Here is a 22,712-nt window from a genome sequence, read left to right on the forward strand (position 1 = left end):
ATGGATGAACAGACAGTGCCATGGGTAGATGTGGAACAAATAAATGAATGGATGGATACAGAAGGATGGACAGATGGAAGGACACAGCAGAGAGACATAAGACAGGAAAAGAGACACTTGCGTTTTCATTTTGGTAGGCAGTCACTGTGAGGAAGACAGTCTCAGGGAAGGTGAAGGATGAGCAGCCGGACCAGTGCCTGCTGTAGACATCATTGGCTTGGACAATGTGGAAACGAGGCTGGTACTTGTGCATGGAATGAAGGATGATCTGTGAGGAGAGAAAGAGACAACATGGGATAATATCTCGCTGTGAAAGGGAATGGCCCTCATCTGTAAAATGTCACTGTGTATCATATGAGGATTCTAGGCCACTCTGGGATTTACAGGAAGATTATTTTAGAAAGGGGTAGAGATGGTGACAAAAATGGGAGATTGCAAACTGAGACTCCTGTGCTCCGATCCCCAACTCTTCCACGAACCGAGTAATCTTGGGGGCGAGTCACTCTCTATCTCACTGTTCCTAAATTCTAATCCCCGGCTCTGTCCCTGGTTCTCTATGCCTCAGTTCGAGTCACTTCACCTCCCTGTGCCTCAGTTCTAGTCACTTCACCTCCCTGTGCCTCAGTTCGAGTCACTTCACCTCCCTGTGCCTCAGTTCTAGTCACTTCACCTCCCTGTGCCTCAGTTCTAGTCATGGCTCCTCTGCTAACGCTGTGGGAGCGGGCGCTGGTGATAAAGCCCAGGAGATGCTGGGCGGATAAGAAGTCCTTACGTGTCCCAGCTGGTCCAGTGTGTTGTTGGTGAGCTTGACTTTGTGGAAGGAGATGGGCTGCCTCATCCAGTGAGCGCCGGGGGCAGGGGAGTCCGGGTGGATATAGACCCGGTCTGGAAGGGGTGGCTCGGCCTTGCCGCTGGGCTCCCAGTGTTTGTCCTGCCACTTGTAGCGTGCGCTGTCCACGGGGATGATGTCCAGCAGCAGCACATACCTGGTGTCTGGGTCCAGGCCGGACACACTGACCTTACACTGAGGGAACATCCGCCTAATCCAAGGAGAGACAGACACACAGGGGAAGACGGCAAGATGGAGAGAAACAGAAAGGCCCACGGATAGACAGAGAAATTAGAAGACAAAGACAGCGATAAGGGGAGGGGGAGAAACAGATAATTTAATATGCAACAAGCACAGGTATTTCCTATTCTCATTCCTCCTCCTCCCGGGATATGGATTGCAGAGGGATCTCCTGCCCTCTTCCTGCTAGGTTTGGACTGCATAGAGATCCTCCATCTCCTCCTTTCTACGAGGCACAAACTGTATTCCTTAACTGCCTCCTTCCCTCCCCCCCATTCATGCAACACACCGACTCTACAGCCAATTCCTTACTCCAAGGCACAAACTGTACAAGGCTCTCCACCCCTCCACTCCTCACCTCCCAGACTTGGTGATGATCATCTCTGTGCCAATGGCACTAAACTGCTTCCAAAGCTCCTTGTTCTCCAGCATCACCTTCACATCCCCAGAGATCCCTCGCTGGGGACCTTCCAGCACCGGGAAGAGAGCTTCAAACCTCGGGCCAGGGCCCAGTGGGTCTATGTAAAAAAAATAATAAACTCATCACGTTCGTTAAAGGATGACCAGGGACGCCCGGCTTCAACACCATTCAGGAAAATCTTACATCCGCCTCCAGTGCCAGGAGCACGGAGGGGGGAACACAGCCTGAGCACTGCAGGCCATGGCCATTAGGCGGTGATAGTATAAATAAGGGATTTTCAAACCGGGGGATGTGAGCCAGAGCAGCCTCACACGCGCAGGCAGGATGTGAAGGAATGGCTCGTTCTGACATTGTAGCCAGAGCCGACCCAGGGGGTGTGCGAGCTGTGCAGCTGCACAGGGTGCCAAGTATGAGGAAGTGCCACCACCCCACAGTTCTCCCTGCGCCGCCCGGCACTCTTCAGCATCATGTGGACAAGGGGAGAGGGGGATAATAGTGCAGAGCAGGGGGGGGGGGGGGGGGCAAATAACAAGATGGAGAGAAAGGGTGAGACTGTGCTGGAGCCACTGCCGCTATCAAAGGAGGCAGCACTGCGCTGGAGCCAAAGGAGAATGGGGAGGTCAATTTCAAGTTTTTGTACAGGGTGCTGGTTAGCCCAGTTATGATAGCATTTGACAGGAAGCTGCCTGCACTAATCACCCCACTCCCCCACCCACGCCCCCTCCTCTTCTCCTCCACCCTATCATTGGAATGCATTTTACGGTTCACTTAATATTCTCTGGTAAGATGCCATCTTTTGCACATTCTCTTCCGACCTGAGGAAGGGGGTAATAGCTCCCAAATGCTAGTCAAGAAATGTACTAAAGTTAGTCCAGTTAAAAAAGTTATCATCTTATCTTTTTTTAACCTTTATTTCCATGCATTCAAGTGAACTAAAGGGTAGCAACACTACATCAGTGAGACCAAGGGAGGGGGGGGGGGGGATCTCCGGGATAGTTAATGCAATACACAGAATGTCTCTCAAACGGCAGGATGCAGCCCACAGGCAACTCTTTAGCAAGTGAATGAGCTCCTACTGGCCCAGACAGGCTCTTATTTGTCAGCGCTTGTCCCCATTTTTTTGACCACAAAGCCAGCTTCCTGGTCCACAGAGAATAAGCGGCTTGTAGGATTGACCAGGGCTGTAACTGTGTGTCTGTCAGGAGCCTTCCAATATGGGAGACAGAGTAGAGGCTAGAGAGGAGCTAATGTGCTTTGCTCTGAGGCTGTGAAAGTGTCTGATATCGCAATGCATTTATGCTGTGAGGCTGTCACAGTACCCAATGACATCACAGTACGGCTGTGCCACTCTCTTGAGGCCGTGACAGTGCCTAATGACATCACAATGCTGTTGTGCTGCCCTCTGTCACTATTGACATCACAGGCAACTGGGCTGCACTGTGCACACGTGGACAGCATTATGTAAAAATAAACGTTACACTTTGGATAAGTAGGGCATGCTGTCAAATCTATGTGATTTATCATTTGTACATCATATCCATTGAAGTGTACTTTTAGAACAATGTATAATCACCTAGTGCTTTGGTTGTAGGTGATTCATTAATTTCTAACAAAGATAAAGACAAATGATATAAAAAAAATTGTTTCTCATATACAGGCTGATGAAGAAAGGGGCGCTTGCCCTTTCTGCCTGCACTGCAGTGCTAAATGGGAATGCTGCTTAGCACCCTGACATGTAAATCCCATGCAAATGAGAGCATTGATTAAGCACTACTTCCAGATGCAGGGAGACTGCCTTTGGCCAGTGCACCCTTTTTTTTTAGTGCTGGAAACTTAACTCCTGGGTCAGAGCTACTGCACTGACACTTAAAACAAAAAAAAAAAGAGAAAAGAGAGAAGAAAAAAAAAAGTCCGGGGACATTTAGTCAGATAAGTACTGACCTATCTGGGTAAGCAGCAGCAGCCACTGCCACTTAGCTGGATAAATCACTATTTATCTGGGTGTCTGGAGAGGTTTGCCACTAGTTAGCCAGATAAATACTTATCTAACTAGCTAACTTATCTTAACTGGCTAACTAGCAGCGAATTGCGGCAGCCAGCCAGATAAGTCAGTACTTTCCCAGGTAAGTGGCGGTGGCTGCTACCAGATAGCCGAAATATCCGGGTAAGTGGCAGCGGCCTGTCAGGAATGCCCCTTCCCCCGCCTCCACCTTCTCGGAGTTAAGGCATTCATTCGACCTGTATCAAATTTACATTGTACACAGAACGTGCTTTTAAAAATTCCCGCTGCATTAGCATAGCATTAGTTTACTGTCTCAGGAGTTAAAAAATAATAATCTGGGCATTAAAAATGAGTGCTGAAAACCAGCGCACAGTTTCTTAATGCCCACATTACTGCATTGGCCTGGTAGTGCTGCTATAAAGTCACACAGGCAGCTGAAGACCATCAGAGAACTATACAGGCATCACATAGGTGTAAAGCATGAATACAGCACAGACAGCTGAAGAACATCAGAGAACTATGCAGGCGTCACATAGGTGTAAAGCATGAATACAGCACAGACAGCTGAAGAACATCAGAGAATTATGCAGGCGTCACATAGGTGAAAGGCATGAATACAGCACAGACAGCTGAAGAACATCAGAGAATTATGCAGGCATCACATAGGTGAAAGGCATGAATACAGCACAGACAGCTGAAGAACATCAGAGAATTATGCAGGCATCACATAGGTGTAAAGCATGAACACAGCACTATGCAGGCGTCGCATAGGTGTAAGGCATGAATACAGCACAGACAGCTAAAGAACATCAGAGAACTATGCAGGCGTCGCATAGGTGTAAGGCATGAATACAGCACAGACAGCTGAAGAACATCAGAGAATTATGCAGGCATCACATAGGTGAAAGGCATGAATACAGCACAGACAGCTGAAGAACATCAGAGAATTATGCAGGCATCACATAGGTGTAAAGCATGAACACAGCACAGACAGCTGAAGAACATCAGAGAACTATGCAGGCGTCGCATAGGTGTAAGGCATGAATACAGCACAGACAGCTAAAGAACATCAGAGAACTATGCAGGCGTCGCATAGGTGTAAGGCATGAATACAGCACAGACAGCTGATGAGCAGGACTCCAGGAAGCAATTGTTTAAAAAACAAAAACGGGGTATTGACAGAATAAGAAAGCGATTAGCTCTTATTCCATCGCAAAATGTAAATATATATAAGAACTAAGAGATAATTAGAGCGATAAAGGAAAGGCTACAAGAGACCCAGAAACAAAGTGCTCGATGCCTAGGAAAGTCTTAAAACTTGTGAAGCTGCAGGTGGCCCCTTTTGCTCGTCTGCTGCCGGGCTACAAGGGTGGAAAAGAAGTGAAGCGATCCGGGAGGGCCGCCGGCCCCCTTACCTGGATAACGGAAGCTCTCGGGGTGCAGCTGGCCCGGGGGATAGGCCTGGGCCAGGTGCGAGGGGGGCCTCATGCCGTAGGGGGCTCCGTATTGCGGGAACATGTCCGGGGGGTGGTACATCGGGGGTCCCGGGCGGCTGCCGTCCACCGATTCCCCCAGGAGCGCTGGGCAGGGAATGAGGGCCGAGTCCCAGGGGTCCTACTTATAACCCAGCCTCTCGCCTTTGATATGAGGTGAGACGGGGAGGGGGAGGGGAGGGGGATGCTGCTTCCCACATTGACACATTAGCACTAGATTTCAACTTTATTAAGGGCACCCTGACGCCCCCTTCCTCGGGGGCCCCCCCCCTTCTCCCTCAGGGGGGGGGTGGACACAAACTGAGGCCGGGTGAGGCTAAAGCACAGAGAAGCAGTGGGGGGGGGGGGGGGGAATTAATGACAATGCGCTCTTTAATGTACGAAAGAAATCAAGGCAGGGTGGCAGAAAGAAGAGAGCGCAAAGAAGAAAAAAAAAAGAGGGCTGATCAGAAAGCCTGGGAGCAAAAGAGAGGGCAGAGGCTGGAAAGGCTGCAGGATGCTTCCCAGGCAAAGGCCAACGGCATGAGCTGAAAAAAAAAACTGCTAGGAAAGAGCTGAGCGAAAAGCAGAAGAACCGAAGGCTTGAGAAAGGCCGAGCCTCTCAGGCCATTCCGTTGGGTCCCCCAGCCTTATGGCTCTCATACCTCCCTCGCCACTTAACACACTGGTGCGAGCAAGCTGTTTTCTTTTTCATTCACTGCCTCCTCCCGCAGCTTCTGATTCCCATACTTCTGCCAAATTGTAGAAACTGAAAGTTCTTCTTTTTTACATTTCCCTGCAATTTTGCTTTTTTTTTTTTTTTTTTTTCTTCTTCCCAACCCTCTCCCCATGAACTTCACATGGAAAAACTTGTTTCCCTTAGATTTTTTTTTTTTTCACATTGTCTACAAGATTGGGAAGGGAATTCCAAACTAACTTTACATCCACATCAAGGCTGCTTGACGTGTATGACATCATAACTCATAGGCACCAATCGGTGCCACTGTTTGTGTGATATCACCAGTGATGTCGTTACCATATAAGGCAGGTAAGTTGGAAGATTAGGGAGGCTAATTCTGTTGGCACATTGGCCATTCCCATCTGCCGACGGCTCTAAAATGCCAGCGGAACATGGAGCAGGGTGAGAACACGCAGGCCGGCTGTACGGATCTCATGATACCCGAGAGTAAGGACCGCTGGCCTGCAAGTTTTCAAAATGTTCACATTCTGCTAGTGTTTTACAGCAATCAAAAGCCAGAGATTTGGGGTGGAGGGGTGAGGAGACGACTATCTGAAGGCTGCGAGCAGCAACACTGGGGTAGGAAGTGGATGAATGGTCAGTAGGGCCTGAGGCTATTATTTAGGGTAGGTCTCCCAGGGCACTGGGACTCCCACAGACACTGACACCCCTCCAGGGCTGTCCTTAGGAGGGTGCGGGGCTCAGAGCCAATTAACCTCTTCAGGGCCCTAAAACACTGAAATCATAGGGTTGGGGATGGTAGTACCATGGCGGTGTGGAGTCCTCCAAAGTGAGGGGTCCAGGGCAGTCAACCCTATTTGCATCCTTCCCCCCCCCCCCCTCCAAGGATGACCCAGCCCCCAACACCAACAAACCCTTTGGCAGGAGTGCTACATGTTGTGGCCCCTTGGACACACAGAAGCAGGACCGGGAAGCGCCAGTGTAGTGCCCGAAGCATTTTCTGCCAGTTCTCTGCTGCACGCATTAGAAAGCAATTCTGTGCAAGGCAGGGGCAGCGTGGGTCCCCCTCCCGGTGCTAGTCTCCCTGTAGGGTCCTTTCCTGACCCCTGGGTCGCACCTGGTGCCGGTCCTCTCATATCCCTTTTCCCTGCAGGCAGCACCCTCTGGCCTCTCTCTGTACAGGCAGAGCAGTCGTCACCCTATGTCGGTCCCCCTTCCCCCTTCATTCCATTCCCCAGCCCCTCACAGCTGGCGTGATGCTCACCTGGTGTTGCTTCCCAAACAACTGGCCTCTTCTGATATATGCACCTCACCCAGGCCGACTCCCCTACTCCTCCTCCCCACAGGCCGCACAGCCCTCTCCCGATGCACCCGGGCCTTACCCGGGTCCCTTCTACCCACAATGCAGACAGCATGATTCTTCTTGAACAGTGCTGGTACCAGGGATGTCAAGCATTACACAGTCAAATGGTTAATGATGATAAGCATATTCTTACCCTTTAGTCCTGAGCCTTGCTGTTTCACTACTTAATATGTTAGCTCCCTTACAACTGCAGGAGTTGGGCCCTGGATCTCCCCCAGGGGGAGAGTGTGATGGAGGTTGGTGCTAGTATCTGCTGCAGGGACAGATGGGAGTAAGGTAGGCCAAGGGCTGGCTCCAGTGCTTCCTGGCCACAGTCCCCCCATTGCTAAGCCAGACAAACTCCAACAGCTGCTGCTGCTGCTCCTCCTCTGCCTCGCCCTGCCTTAAAGCTGCCGCCTCTCCCTCTGGCTTGGGTTTGGCTGTGCCCCAGCATCTCCTATTCCATGCTTGTTAATGGCTAGACATTATATTTTCAAGAATTTAAACGCGTCCTTTTTAAAACAATATGTACCCTCCTCCTCCAAAACAGGCAGCCGTAGTCTTGTCCCCTCAGCCGTACCGCACAGTGGAGGACGCAGGCGACACAAGGCTTCGGGGTCCAGGGCAACTCAGCCACCGAAGAGCATCTGGTCTGGCACCAAGCCCGACATTAATATTTTTTTAAATCTTACGGGCGACTGCGATGAATTTGCAAGGCACAAAGTAAGCACAGTTGGCCTGCAAATTGAAAAAATAAAAAATAAAAATGCCATCTTGGTGCTGTGTGCTGGCTGATTCTGACTCTCCCCGGTGGGCAGGATAAGTTCTGGCCACCTCGGATGCCCCACCAATTACTCTGCTAAGCCATCTTGTGCCTTCCCAATGAATCCCATCCGTATGATCATGGTTCAAGCTAACCGAGGCCTCTACGTTTGGGGACATTTTAGGACGGCTTAACCTCCCCCAAGCCTCTTGTACACAGCACCTAATGATCAGGAGCAGACAATTCCAATGTCCTCAGTGAACAGGAAATAATAAATCAGATCTCCCGTTAAGGTGGAAAGGACGGGGGTTAGATGCCTTGGAGTTCAGCTGGATTCAGCGTGTTTCTCTTTTGGTGAGACCATTGGATATTACAGTTCTGAGAGCTGTGGTTTTCACTTTAGCTCTTTCTTATATTGATTACTGCAAGGCTTTATTCGTGGGATTGCCTGTTAAAACAATTCGAAAGCTGAGGAGTATTGTGTGACTAGAAGTCCCAGGAGAACTCCCTCAGAGCCCGCAACTACTGGATTTGCATTGATTGCCGGTAAGATCGAGGTGTAAATTTAAGAATCTGGCCTTGGCTTCTAAAACTTTGACAGCAGTTGGGTCACAACAACTGAAGAATTGTCTCAGTTGCTATAAGCCCAATAGATATTTAAGGTCCTTGAAAGGTCACTTTTTAAGGGTTCAGGAGGTTAAAACTTTTCAGCACTCTCGTTTGAAGGCAAGACTGTTTTCTGAAACGATTCCTTATTTTTGGAACAATTTACTGCTCAGCTGGAGAGAAGAGGTAGATTTTTAAAAATTTAGGAAAGCCCTAAAAACTCGCCTGATGAATGAAATTCCCCAGTAGATTGAAAGTGCCTTTCACAGGTAATAAAGAAAATTTGTCCCAGAAGGTCTGTTTATTTTATTATGTATTTTTAGTTTTTTATGTATTGTATTTTTATTTTATGTTTTGTCTTTGTTGTAAATCGCTTAGGAAGATATTTTCTGTTAGGCAGTAAATAAATGATTTAAAATAAATAAAATAAATAGCCAACTGGCTCCATTTCCTCTTCTGAGACTGGTTCAGTTCTGGACCTGCAATCCTGCTTTTCTTTGGAAAATCAATTGACAAATGAAAACTATGAGGTCCATATTCAGCTGCTAGGCAGCTGGCAAAGTTAGCCAGATAATCATCGACACAGGACTTCTCTAAAGTTATCCGGCTATGTTAGCTGGATATTAATGCTGAAAATCAGCTAACTTAGGCCTGGATTCTCTAAGGTCGCAGACCTCAGAGAATCCGGCGGTAACGGGGGGCGGGGGGGGGGCAAAGCAGGGGGCGGTCCTGTGATAGCCGGCAGCGATAAAAGGTGTAGTTATTTGGCACGAAACTGGCGGCGATAAGGAATCTTACCTTTCGCCGCTAGCGATTTGTCCGCAGCGTTGGCCCCAGTGCCTCCCTGACTCCTCCTTTTCCGGGGCCGACTCCGCCCAGACTCCGCCCTGAGCTAGCTATCATATGCAAAAAGGGACTTTTCGCGTGCGATAGCGTTAGAGAATGACCCCCTTAGCCAGATAAGATTGCTCCATCCCAGAATGCCCTTGGACCGCCCCTGACAAGGCCGAATAAGTTTTCAGCTGGATACAAACTTGACCTGGCTATTTCAGGGCAGGCAGACTGGTGGGATTTTCAAATTCCAGTATTTGTCCTGCTAATTGCCAAACTCAGCTGGACAAACGCACTGAATATGAACCTCTAGAAGTTCTAGTTATTTATTTAAAAATGTATATCCCACCCTATCATCTGTTCTAGGCAACAATATATACATAATAAAAACACATTATCGTAATCCCTGTACTGGTATTCCCAAACAAAGCTTCCAGAGAGGGGTGAGCAGTATGCTTTTTTTTTTTTTTTAATATATCATTTTTATTTTGTGGTTTTTTTTTCCTTAATTTCATTTTTTAAATGGTTCATTGGAGGGTTTTTTTTTTTTTAATTTTTCCCTAATTTCGTGGTTTGTGTGCAGTAAGACCAGTTAGTGCACATTAACATGAAACTCAAAAAGTAACACAATTTTGGCGTTTTTTTCTTTCATTTCATGGTTCCAGAGAAATAAAACGAAATGGACAATGTCATTGACAATGTTGAACGCACATCTCTAGTTCCAGAGGGCCCATGTCTCAAACGCAGTCATTGATGGTACACGTCGCTTTATGGTCCATTTTCTTAATATCCAGGATTCTGTGAGCTGGGGTGGGGGTGGGAGAAGAAGATAACTCTTCTAGGTGCTGTGCATTGCAATTAATTATTTTCCAAGGCAGAGGTAGGGTATACAGCAATGGCAAGTGTTGAATTATCTATTGTTACTGGCCCCGGAGTCTGGGAAACCCACCTGGGGAGCGGCATGGGACTGCAGGGCAGGACTTAAGACAAGAGCCGGTCTTCTGCCAGCCAGCCCCCTCCCCCCGCGGGTTGAGCCCTTGGTTTCTGGGGACCGGTAGGTCTCTACGGCGGCAGTACATCATGGTGGTGAGCCAACACAGGCAAGCCTGGGGCAAGGCTGGACCAGGCAGACTTGTCTGGCAGGCAAATCTGGATACTAAGCAGGACCTGGAACTAGACAAGACAAGGGTGAGACAAGGCAAGAACAGGACTCTGGTACAGGCAGGACTGGAGAGACTGGGACAGACGGGACAAGGCCAACAAGGCAGGCTAGGGCAGGACTTAGACAAGGCAAACAATGGAAACACCAAACAAAGAACACAGAAGCCCAAAGGCAGCAAGACTTAGAAGAGGCAGAATAGGCCCCATGGCAGGATGCAAGAGAGAACAGGCCAGGGGCCTCAAGACAGGGAACAAGGCATCAAAGCTTTGCTTCCCATCCCTTGTTCTGCCTTTCGTCTGCTGATGCTAACTCAGCTTCAGATTTCTTTAGGCTCTGTTGTGGGTTTTGAAGCATCGGCCCTGGAGGCGATGGATTGGAGCTCTGCAGAGAGAGCTATTCTACCAGTGAGGAACTGGGGAAGCTGTAGTGGTGTTACCTTCCCAGGTACTGTGGGCTGGGCTATGCCCTGCCCGGCTCCCATGGGCTACAGGTTAACCTAGGGTTAACCTAGAGCCTATTCCCCAAGCCCAAGGTCTCCTGAATGCTTTATTACTGGGTCTGAACAAGGCTGCCCTGCAGCGCGGTGAACCAGATTGGATCTCTTCTTTCAGATTACCCAGTAAGGGAGGCTGCGTCTTTTCTTTGCGGCTGGTGTTCCTTTTTGACCTCCTGCGTTCAAATATTACTTAAAAGCTCAGCTACTGTGTTCTTTTTCAGACTCTGACAGATTGGGCCAGCCCCTTTGAGAGACCCAACAGCTTAAGAAGGTTTTTTTCTCCCTTCTTTTGGGTAGCGGCTGCAAATTCATTTTTATAAACACAGGCAGAAAGGGAAATAATTCCAGTGAGTAAGAGCTCGGCTGAGCCAGATTGACTGCCAAAGAGTGATTTGTAAAGAGAAAAAAACCTCTTGACTTGGATTTTCTTTTTTTTCTTTCCTCTTTTTGATCACAGAGTTGGATTTACCAAGCTGCGGTAAGGTGATTACAACAGTAGTAAACACACTGGAAGCTGATTTGGTTTTCAACGTTAACTTTTACTGATTAAAGCTGGAAAGCGATGAAACTATGCAGTTACATGTTCTTATTCTTTTCCGGTATAGAGAAAGGCGTGAGGGAAACATAATGGTCCCCTGAGAAGGTCAGTAGTAGTATGCTTTCAAAGCAAATACAATTTCTATTTAGCAAAGAAGCTCCTGAATCTTAAGCATTTCTATTATACAGGTCAAAATGTCCCCCCGACACGGACACCGTGTTTCGCCCGAAAGGCTGCGTCAGGAGGGACTGTACAGGCTGCAGCTCGGCTACTACAAAAAAGAAACAAATAATAACTGTCATAATATATAAAGGACACAATGAAGCTGGGTAGACAGAAAGTGACATCAAAAACGGACCTCTTGCATATACATTCAAGGACGTAGCAGGAGCCCTTACAGATGTAAGCTAGACCAGCGTTCTTAAAGACGCGGATCCTGGTGCCAAAACCAGATTGACCGATCACTCGATGATCACATGATTATGGGTTAGCCAATAGGGAGTTGAGGGGGGAGCACCACATACCTCATCTATACAAGAGAATGGCGCTGTTCTTTGCAGTCCATTTACAGCTATAGTTCTCTTCATACATTTGTGATCTTTAAGCTTCCAGTGAATGTACGATGTCACAGAAATCAGTTGATTCTTTTATTCCTGATACTGTCCGGTTATTAATGGGGTAGGTTTTGTAGCTTCATCCCAGAATTTGATGGGTAGAATAATATCTCCCAGTTCAGACGTTCTAATCCAGAGTCCCATTCCTCATACCTTGAGTCCAGTTGTTCGGTCATTCTCCTTACTTACCTGCTGCTACCTGGGGGGTACCTCCGTGCTCCTCTCTTCAGCATCTTGATGAGGTAGATGATGGGTGACACATATCTTCTTCACAGTCTCCTTCTTCACCCAAGAAGGAACCCAGGTCCATTCTTCCTCCAGGACTTACAAAAGTAACCCCCCCCCCCCCATGCTTTCTGGTTGGCAGACACTGCTTCTCCTAGCTGAGCCACGCTGAGCCCCTGGGCCCTAGGGTACTTAGGCAAGGTGTAAAATTAAGCCTGGAAAAAAAGGCAACAAAGAGGAGGGAAAGGAAAGATGGAATAACTTCCTTCTCCAAAACCAAAAGGGCCTCTTAACGATAGGTAAAGGCACTCTTTCTACTTTTCCATTCTTTGAGGCCCAAGGATTCTTCCTTAGAAAAGCAATCAAAACAGGAGCCAGCATAGCAACCTGCTGAACCCTACCTGGGATAACTAAAGAGTTCTCACCCTAAAAGGGAGGCATGGGTTTCTATACTCTGGGGAAAGCAACATTCCTACCTCCCACAATAATATTACTTCTGTTCCCCTGTGAAAACAGAAGCAATCCTCTTCAGTAGAGATCCTTTAGGTATATGGTGTGTACAGACAAAATGCTACACTTTGTCCTATATGTTTGTATTTCCTGTTTTCCTAGTAATAAAAAAAGATTCACTAATATAAAATAAGAAGAAAAGAACGGAGTTTTTAATAGGTAAGTTTATAAACTGATAGAAGATAACTTTCAAATGTTAATGACCCCATACATGCGCACATACGGTGCCTCACACATGTATGCTAGTATTTTATCATCTGCGTGCATACACATGCACAGACTATGAACTGCACACATCTTTTATTTAAAGATTTGTGTATTTATTTTCTGCTTTTAGGCACTTCAAAACAGATTACAGTCAGACCGTGAGACAAAATAATGTGCCATGGAGCTTGCAATATCTTTTCGGGTGGTAGCCTCCACTATGGCAGCAACATTCTCCCCCCCCCCCCCCCCCCACGCTAAAACATTGTGGCTTGGTGGCTCTAGGAGTCTGTTTGTATCTGGCCCCAGCACCCAAGGGCTCAACCTGCGGGGAACGAGGGTTGGTATAGGTGAAGGTCCTGTCAGGTCTCCTGGTCCAGTTCCGCCTCCCTTCCTTCAGCGGATCCTCCTAGCACTCTAGCCGGCTCAAGGGTCCACGTTCACAATACCTCTGGAGGGAGGTGGATTGACTAGAGGAGTGAGTAGAGGAAGAGAGAGGGGATCAGCTGGATTGAGGTGAGGGTGAGACTGGAGTGACTGTTGGGGAGGGATTGCACCCCTGCAAATTAGGTTTGGTTGTCCTCTGGGCTCATGTAATTTTTGAAATACTAAAATGGGACCATATTGGTTACATGTTTGGGAAGACCTATCTTAGGTCCTCAAAGGGCCAAAGAAATGAGTACAGCCTAGCCAAAAGCACAGGTATGTAGAGGCAGCTGGTCCTGAGGCAAAACCAAGACTGTTTTCAAAGGAAGAAAGACTGTGGATAAGAAATGATTTTTTTGAAGCTAAGGGACTTTTGTTCTTTAATTAGCCCTATATGGAATGAGAAAGTTTTGTTGGTTTCATCTATGAGATATTTTTAGAAAGCGGACACTAAAGACAAACATTTTTATTTACAAAGAAAAAATATCAAAAAGGGTACTGGTATTTGATTAGACCTTCTGATGCATGTGCTTCTGGCGTATGCACTATGATACCGGTTAGCGTTGTGGAAGTGACCCCTTCCTTTTGGTTGTATTGATAGTCTATAGAGGGGCAGATGTTATATGCTTCCCCTTTCCTAAAAGCACAGCTCTGGGAGGCATGGAGTATACAGGAACTGCCCTTTCAAATACAATGCAACTTTCCTCTGAGAGTAGGGGTTATATAGATGTGTTGGAAGGAGCTTGTGACTTGGATCGGCCACTGTTGGAAACAGGATGCTGGGCTTGATGGACCCTTGGTCTGACTCAATATGGCATGTTCTTATGTTCTTATGAGCTCCATTCACCTGAAGCTGGCTGCTGTAGCAAGTTCAACTAATTTACTTCTATGTCCCAAAAGCTGCATATGTCAATGAAAAGAAAAACTATCTTTCTAACTGCACAGGGATGAAGGCCTATCTGGGTGAATACAGAAGTCTGATGTACCTATAGCAATAATCCTAACCTTCTCCCTGCTTACACTGGCTATCCTCGCTAATAAGGCCCAGCTTATATCCACAAGGTTCCCTGCTTCTATTTCAAAATTCTTTCACTGATTTTCCCACAGTTATATCTCAGACAGCAACTCGCACAATGGGGAGTGCTACTTGTCCATTGCACATTAACAGAATGCTGACATCAGATAGGCTGGGTCTCGTGAGACCTCTTTCAGACTGAGGGCACTCAAACCACCTGAAGATGCATACAACATGTTGGTAAGGGGTTGAGACATTTTCCATGGGTCAGAAAAAGGCCACCCCCTTACATACAGATATGTTCTCAATTGGAAATATGAAATGGTGCACAAGGATGATAGGGCCAGTTTTCTCTGTCCACTCCTGCTGGTGCTTTATAAGTACTATCTGGTACCTTTCTCAGCCATAGAAAGGCTTGGCTTAATAAATTGTTTGTAGAGTAGCAGAAGATGCTAGAGTAGGGTGCATGGACCTGTTCTATTAGCCAAAAAGGAAGATCCAGCGACTGTGAAGAGAAAAGCCCACATCATATGTATACTGAAAATATGTACACTTTCTCTTTTTGCAAAGGAGGAGACAGGAGAGGACTCTGATGTTCCTGGATCCAGTGGTCTCCGACGGGCAAAGCAGCATTCATGAGTGCTGCCCACAAGCCTAGAAAAGGATACTGAGGAAGAGGGAACAGCTGAAGAGTGTTGCACCCTGTCATGGAGGAGGAGGAGGAAGAGCAGGAAGAGGACGAGACCCAGCCATTTCACACCTAGTCCCGTACACTAGACATCTAGAGGAATGAAGCTGGTGAGAGGGGAGCAGCCCAGCAGAGGAAGACCTTGACTCCAGCTGAGAGGCACATTGGAGGAAGAGATAGCAGGCCTCAGGAATAACATCCAGGGCCTGAGAAATGTCTTGCTGGAGGAGATGTAGGGAATGCAGCAGGAGCTGAAGGGCATGCAGGAGGAAATGCAGGCCCAGACTGCAGTGTGGGGGCAGATGTTGCAGAAGATTCCACCCGACCAGCCACTGCCAGTATGGAGCACGTCATGGTAGCCACTGCCTCCCACCAGCCTTTGCTGCATCACCACCCTGGATGGTGCCTCCCCAAGCAGGAGTTCCTGATGCACCATCACCCTGGCCATTGCCAGCTCCCCCTCTTACTTCACCATCGCCTGTGAAGCTTCTGCTAATACTACCTGCGCTGATGCTGCCTCCAGCTTCCCCACCACCACCACAGAGAGATGTTCCCCTCTCTCTGAGGGCACAGGTGGGATCCTCACCCTCTGCAGTGATGGGGATGGCCTCAACTAGTGTGGTGGCTGGAGAGGCTCACCACTGCTCCCAGACCATCTTCTCTGCAGCCTCACAGTCCTCCAGGCCTTTTCATCAGCTATGAACTTGTTCCACTGCTCCCAGTTTCCAGGCCCTCCAAATGCAGCGTCAGCTGTGATCGGACACCACTGAGGAGGAGCATGAGACTGGCACAGGCCACAGCTGCTGAACTTCGACCCAGAAAAACAGGGCAGCCACGGATGCATTGATTGCATATAGTACTCAGCACATTGAGCACTCCATGTAAATAAATGCACCTTCACCTTCTGAAATGTCTTTGTATCAGTGTTCCTTTCCTGTATTGCTTGCTGTTGACTCTGGCAATATATCTCCTGCAATTGCTCCTGACTTTGGTTGTGTGCCTCATCCTCCTCTTCATCCAGGTCATCCTCTAGTCCCTCTGGAGGAGGCAGGCCTCTGATTTTGGCGGGGTTTTGATGCATGCAGCAGGTTAGAAAGACTTTGGAGGGGTTGTAAAGAAGGCATCCTCCAGGGCTGTCCAGGCAATGGGAATGTGTTTGGAGTAGGCATGTGTATACGTGCAAACCAAGCCCCAACACGCCCCTAAAACCCCCATTTTTGTCATGCATGCTCTTACTCGCCAAGGTTCCTATAGGCACATATGTGACCCATTTATAACCTATGAGATGCGCATGGATGCTTCACATACATGCATATATGTTCTTTTTTCCACGCGTAACCTTTTAAAAATTCACCTCATGGTCTGTTTAAAGAGAATATTTATCTGACATTTCTGTTGGATGTTGCTGAACTATAAAAAATAGAATGTAGTCGTGAATGAAAATGTTCTTAAGTAATAGGAAAAGGAAGATTAGCCACACACTATAGTGCAGGTACAGTATGTCATTATTTCATTTGCATTGATTTAATGGTTGTTAGCATGCTTATTTGATAAAAGCATGACTACACTCATATGTTATATGACTATTTATATAATCCTTCTGCCAGCCTGACATATTTTATCTAATTAGTATTTACCCAAAAGGACCGCGTCTACTGTTCTAACAAACGGAACAACTAATACCATCTCACTTAGAACAGTGCCATCTGCAACACAATCTCTTAGACAATTAACCCTAATTTCATGTTTATTAATATCGCAGAGAATATTATTGCATCAGTAAATATCAAATTCACATAATATCTTCAAGTCAAAAATGGAAAAATCTCAAATAATCCTAATATCAAAACAAACTTCCTATTCTTTTTATCAAGATACCCCAATATATACCCCCCATAATAAACCCCCCCCTCAAACAATTAATACATCTCACTCACACTCACACTCATTAAAAATATATCAAGCGACTCGCTGACCAAATAAGTGCAACTTAACTTTGGGAAGCAAAAAGGTCAAACAGAGGAAAAATCCACCCCCCCCCCTGAAAAAAATTTGCAGTTCAAAGGAAAAAATACAGTTCAAAGAGAAAATATATACTGAGGCGAATGTCGCAATAATGGCTTGCAAAATGTAGTGTTGTTCCTTCTGAAAATTGCTGTTCTGATAAATGCTGCACCTCCACTCCACAGAGCCTGTACTTTCAAAGTCAGCATCCAGATTACAACGGAAAGAAATAATATCGTTCTCATGCGCTGGTCTTTATCCGCTCAAAAGAACGGTTATTTGGTCAAAGGAGGTGGATTTTTGTGGATTTTTCATCTGCCAGAAAGTGAAATCAGAGCCAAAGAGATTCAAATATACTGTGTAGGAATAAAGTGTTCATGTGCCGAAAATGAAAGATTTATCTCCAGGAATAAATGCTTCATCCCCAGGAGAACAGGCCTCATCAGACTTGCCCTGGTGATCTTAAAGATGAATCGTCCTGCACATTCATGGGCCGATACAATAAGACGCACGTTAAAATGCACAGTCACGTCTCCTGGGCACCTGATGCAATATTTTAATGAGCTGTTGTGGCCTTTGCATGGTCCAATACATTTAAGTTTTACTGAGGACCAATTGCGTGAGGTGCTTTACTCACCTCCAGTGTTCAACTAGGGACCTATGAGTTTGTGCAATATGTATTGGGACAAGATAGTCTATTTCAACAAACTTTTAATTTGCACAGAACTTCACTATGGCACCCTGATTGAATACTGTCGAGCACAGAGGATCCCCCGAGGGCTTAGAGTTCAAAAAGAACCTCGCCTTTATAGTGAAGATCCAAAGTTTATACAAGATTGGAATAAAATACTAAATGTGCATTGGACCTGATGGTGTTGATCATTAAAAAGGCTTGCACTATGGCGGAACAAATACGTGTAGAGCTACATAATGAGCTCCTATCTGTGAAAAGTAGCTTAACAGTAGAAGCTTTAAATAAATTTTAACTTGATTTTAAGACTCAGATGAATGAACTTTGTAAGTTCAAGCTGTCCAAATGTATTAGAGATAAAAATGATTATAAGAAAGCCTATATCTATCAATGGATGGGTCCACAACGATATAGATCTCGGCAGAAAGTTAATTTTCAGGGGTCTTCAGATGACTCCTCAGGGGATGAAGTGATTATGGTTGCCCAGAATGAAAACACACATTCCTTTTTAGGGGGTTCAGTGGCCTTGCCACCACGACGGGGTGGAGTAAGATCAGAGAATACAGGGGGCAGCAGAATCACACGGAGATTCCGTCAGGAAGGCTACAGATCCAGGACCCGGGCCCAGATACTGGATACACAGCAGTGGTAACCAAATAGAGGTTTTATATAAGTGTACCCACTAATTGTTTTGATGTTTTTCAGCTCCAGGTGGCTTGAAAGAGATTTATACGAGTTTTGAGGCTCAAGTTGCTTTTTGTGGAGAAAGATGAAAGGGGTGTAGATCCCTCGGTAGTGAAATGTAAATTGTTCTGGGTTCCCCCATGAACTTTATATCCGGTTATCACTATTTTTTTCACAATTGGTACAAAGAGATTTAGAGGCCATTGCGATACAGAATAATAGACATAAGTGGAATTTGTCATTTTACAAACAGAAAGCTCTGATACATCTTCAGTCAGATACTGATATTAAGTCCACAGACAAAGGTGGGGTGGTGGTGGTTTTGAATACTGGTGATTATGTGGAAGAAGTACAATCGCAACACTCAGATTCCACCTTTTATATCCTGTAACCTTCTGACCCTACTTTAGACATCAAACGGGAGAGGCTGACAAGGCCTTTGAATGTGGTTGGATTACCAACAAGGAAAAAGATTTTTTGAAAGTAAAACATACTAATTGTCCAGTGTTTTATTGCTTGCCAAACATCCATAAATGTTTGGTAAGACCTCCAGGTCATCCCAAAGTGTCCTCCTGGGGCTCACTATTGGAGCCTTTGTCTATATTTGCAGATGTTTTTTTGCGGCATTTTGTGGCTCAGTTACCATCTTTTATTGGTGCTTCAGGCCATGTGATTACCATGTTAGAACTACCCATCCCTAAATTACTGATGGTGACTATTGATGTGGCCTCCCTGCACACAAATATTCCCAAGACCAAACAACTGAGATCGCACATACATTCTTGGATAAAAGAAGTGGACCCCTTCGGGTACCTACAAATTTTGCAATGGATTTAATCACCATTGCTAGAAAGAAGAACTTTTTTTTGGTTTTGACCGTTCTTTTTTCAACAGTTTAAGAGGCTTGCGATGGGGGCTTCATTGCCAACCTATACATAGGTGTGTTTGAAGAACAGGCTCTATGGGACTGTCCTTTCAAGAACAATATCATATTGTGGAGATGATATATTGATGATATTTTGATGTTGTGGTCAGGCAATAGAGACAGCTTAGATTCCTTCTTACGGTGATTAAATCAACAAGATTCTAATTTACAGGTTTCTGCCAATATTAGCAATACATGTGTTCAATATTTGGACATAGCCATCCATTATCAGAATAACAGCTTTCACTTATCTATTTATAGAAAGCCTACCCATAGAAACACCTTGCTCCAATATTTTAGTTGTCACCCTAAGAAATTAAAGCAGAATCTACCAATAGGAAAGTTTCTTAAATTGAGGAAATTATGTTCTACTACAGTGGAATATGAATATAAAATGGGTGAGATGTATCAGCGTTTTAGAGAAAGAGGGTATCCTGCCAAAGTGTTTAAAGAAATCATTTTAGAGAGGGCATTGGAGTAATAGGAAGTTATTATTGTAGTGTACTATAAGGCGGAAGGCGTCAGAATTGGTTTGTGTGCTTCCCTTCTCACCAGAAACTTGGCAGGTGCAATGGAATAATAGGGCACACTGGGATTTTTTGCGGTTCTATCCAGTTTTTAGCGATGGTCCTACCTTTGTGTTGAAACGGATGTGGAACCTCAGAGACAAATTGGTCTGTTCTGCCTTTACACCACCCACGGAAGTGGATATCGATAGACCACAAGGACATTTTGCTTGTGGTCACTGCATTGTAGGCACGCTCTCTTTTAATGGGGATATTTTCACTTTGGCCGAACGATGCCCCTTCCAATTATTGTCACATACATCTTGTGAATCTTCGGGTGTGATCTATTTGATCTGGTGTCCTTGTGAATTTGTCTACATTGGGAAGACTATTAGACCTATTAAAGTCAGAATACAGGAGCATTTAAGCTGTATTAGACGTTGTAGGTCGGAGGCTCCCCTAGTTTCACATTAGCACACATTGAGTCATGGTCTGAATGAACTGCAGTTTGTAGCATAGAAAAGATCACATGGCATATTAGAGGGGGTGATTTAGACAAAGCACTGACACGTAAAGAACAATTATATATCTTTAAATGGGACACTGTAGCCTCTAGGGGCTTGAACAAGGAGATAGAGTGGGATGTTTTTTTTTTATTGAATATTAGTTGTTTCCTTTATTAAAGTTCATCAACCTCTCTTTAGTGCAATAAGTATAGATGTCTCTCTGTCTCTTTACCCCTGCTGTGTGTTCATCCAGCTGTGTGTTCATTTAGTTGTGCGCTGCATTAGTGTTTGCAGTTCTCTTTCAGGTTGATAGATCTTAAAGAAGTAGACTCTAGAATTAGATTAACCATTTGGGGAGGCTTCTGTCAGGTACGTATTTGTAAAACTGGTTGACAAGTGCCTTACGCAGCGATGTATGTAAGTATTAGGTGCCTTTCCATTGGTTGAGGGGCCATTTAAATACAAGGGCGATAAGTTAGTATTTAGAAAGTAATTTGTCAGATTGGCATGGAGGAACGTTTTGCTGACACTTTTGGTGAGTTCTGTTGTATGAATGGTACAATAAGTTATGAGTGATGTTTTTTGTTTTTTATGATGTTTTGTATGTTTTATTATAGAGTGTAGACTATTCCTCTGATGCAGGCACCACTGTCGGGATATTGTGATGGACTGAGCGCTGGTTATAAGTGTTCCTAATTTGGGGAGACTTTGTGTTCTGAGACGGTGGATGCCAAGGGTAACACTTCATTTATTGTGAAGAGGACTGTTCCATCTTGGAGGCGGTGTTGGATGCAAAGTTTACCTCCTTTGACCAAATAACCGTTCTTTGGGCTGATAAAGACCAGCGCATGAGAATGGTATTATTTCGTTCCGTTGTAATCTGGATGCTGACTTTGAAAGTACAGGCTGCGTGGAGTGGAGGTGCAGAGTTTATCAGAATAGCAATTCTCAGAAGGAACAACACTACATTTTGCAAGCCTTTATTGAGGATGCTCGCCTCAGTAAATATTTTCTCTTTGAACTGTATTTTTTCCTTTGAATTGCAATTTTTTTTTTTTTTAAATCTCTTTGACCTTTTTGCTTCCCAAAATTAAGTGCACTTATCCGGTCAGTGGGTCGCTTGAAATATTTTTAATGAGTGTGAGTGAGGAGTATTAATTGTTTGAGGGGGTTTTATTACAGGGGGGTATATACTGGGGTATCTTGATAAAAAGAACAGGAAGTTTATTTTGATATTATGATTGAGATTTTTCCATTTTTGATTTAAAAAACAGGCAGTTAGTCCTGATATTATGTGAATTTGATATTTACTGATGCAATAAAATTCTCTGCGATATTAATAAACATTAAATTAGGATTAATAGTCTAAGAGATTATGTTGCAGATGGCACTGTTCTAAGCGAGGTGGCATTGGATATTTTATGTAATACCTGATAAAGAGGAAAAATTACACAAACAGCTGTCATCTGATTTATTTTTCAGCTAAATCATCTTGTAACATTAAGTCACAATATAAACTAAGATTCTTTTCCTGAACATTTATTCCCAGGTTCCCCTCCCAATTTCCGGGGGAACCATTGATCAGGTGGGATACCTATCTTATGATAACCAGACAGGGAAAAGGGCAAGGAGTAAACCTTAGGGGGATAATATCAGAGGGGAATTTTAATGTTTCTAGCATCAGCTCCAAACTGCCACCATAGTGGGAGAGTTCCCGTCCCTACAGTGCTTTACACTTCACTGATCTAATTAGTACTTCTGAACTATAAATACTGTCAGCATGTCTTGGTTTGTTTTATTTTCTTTTTAACAGCAACTGGATTTTTATGAGGCTGACAAGTCAATGGGTAGCGACACTTACAAGTTACTCTCATCAATGGGAAGGACAATTGGTGTCACGTAATTTAAGCATGATGACTTCTGTGTAGTCGCCCTCACTCTTTTTCAGTTATAGCTTGTGAGAGGCAGGGTTTTGTTTTGTTTTTCTGTTGCCAGCTTTTGAAGTTTATAGTTGTTAGGTTTAAAAGTGTGTTTCTTCTGTAACTTAAATGATGCTCTCTGTTTTTTTCTCCTTCTAATCTAAACAAGGGGGAGGCAGTAGGAGAAGAAGATGTTTGAAGGCAAGAGGTTTGTTTAGAGGAACAGTAAGGGTTTGGAATGGGATGAGGGAATGACTGGTTGGGAATATGGTATGCTTGGTTAGATTTGAGAATGTGTTTGAGCATGGGTGGCTCGCGGGTCGAAAACCGGACCCTCATGGCGATATTAAGTCGGAGGTCCCGAAAGTTACCAAAAGTAAAAAAAAAAAAAAT

At 45.3% G+C, this 22,712-nt stretch overlaps 1 protein-coding gene across 1 annotated transcript in view; it reads right to left on the reverse strand.

The window, feature by feature from the left end:
• TBX6 (T-box transcription factor 6) overlaps nt 1–22,712 on the reverse strand; it is a 117,314-nt gene that overhangs the window by 65,140 nt on the left and 29,462 nt on the right. Inside the window, exons 2-4 of the mRNA XM_029607004.1 lie at nt 1,428–1,587; nt 773–1,040; nt 122–268 (exon numbers count right to left, since the gene is read on the reverse strand). Of these exons, the coding sequence (XP_029462864.1) occupies nt 122–268; nt 773–1,040; nt 1,428–1,501 (489 nt within the window). The 5' untranslated portion in view covers nt 1,502–1,587. The remainder of the gene's footprint in view (nt 1–121; nt 269–772; nt 1,041–1,427; nt 1,588–22,712) is intronic.

This window comes from Rhinatrema bivittatum, chromosome 6 (genome assembly GCF_901001135.1).
Source record: "Rhinatrema bivittatum chromosome 6, aRhiBiv1.1, whole genome shotgun sequence".
In the NCBI taxonomy this organism is placed as follows: domain Eukaryota; kingdom Metazoa; phylum Chordata; class Amphibia; order Gymnophiona; family Rhinatrematidae; genus Rhinatrema; species Rhinatrema bivittatum.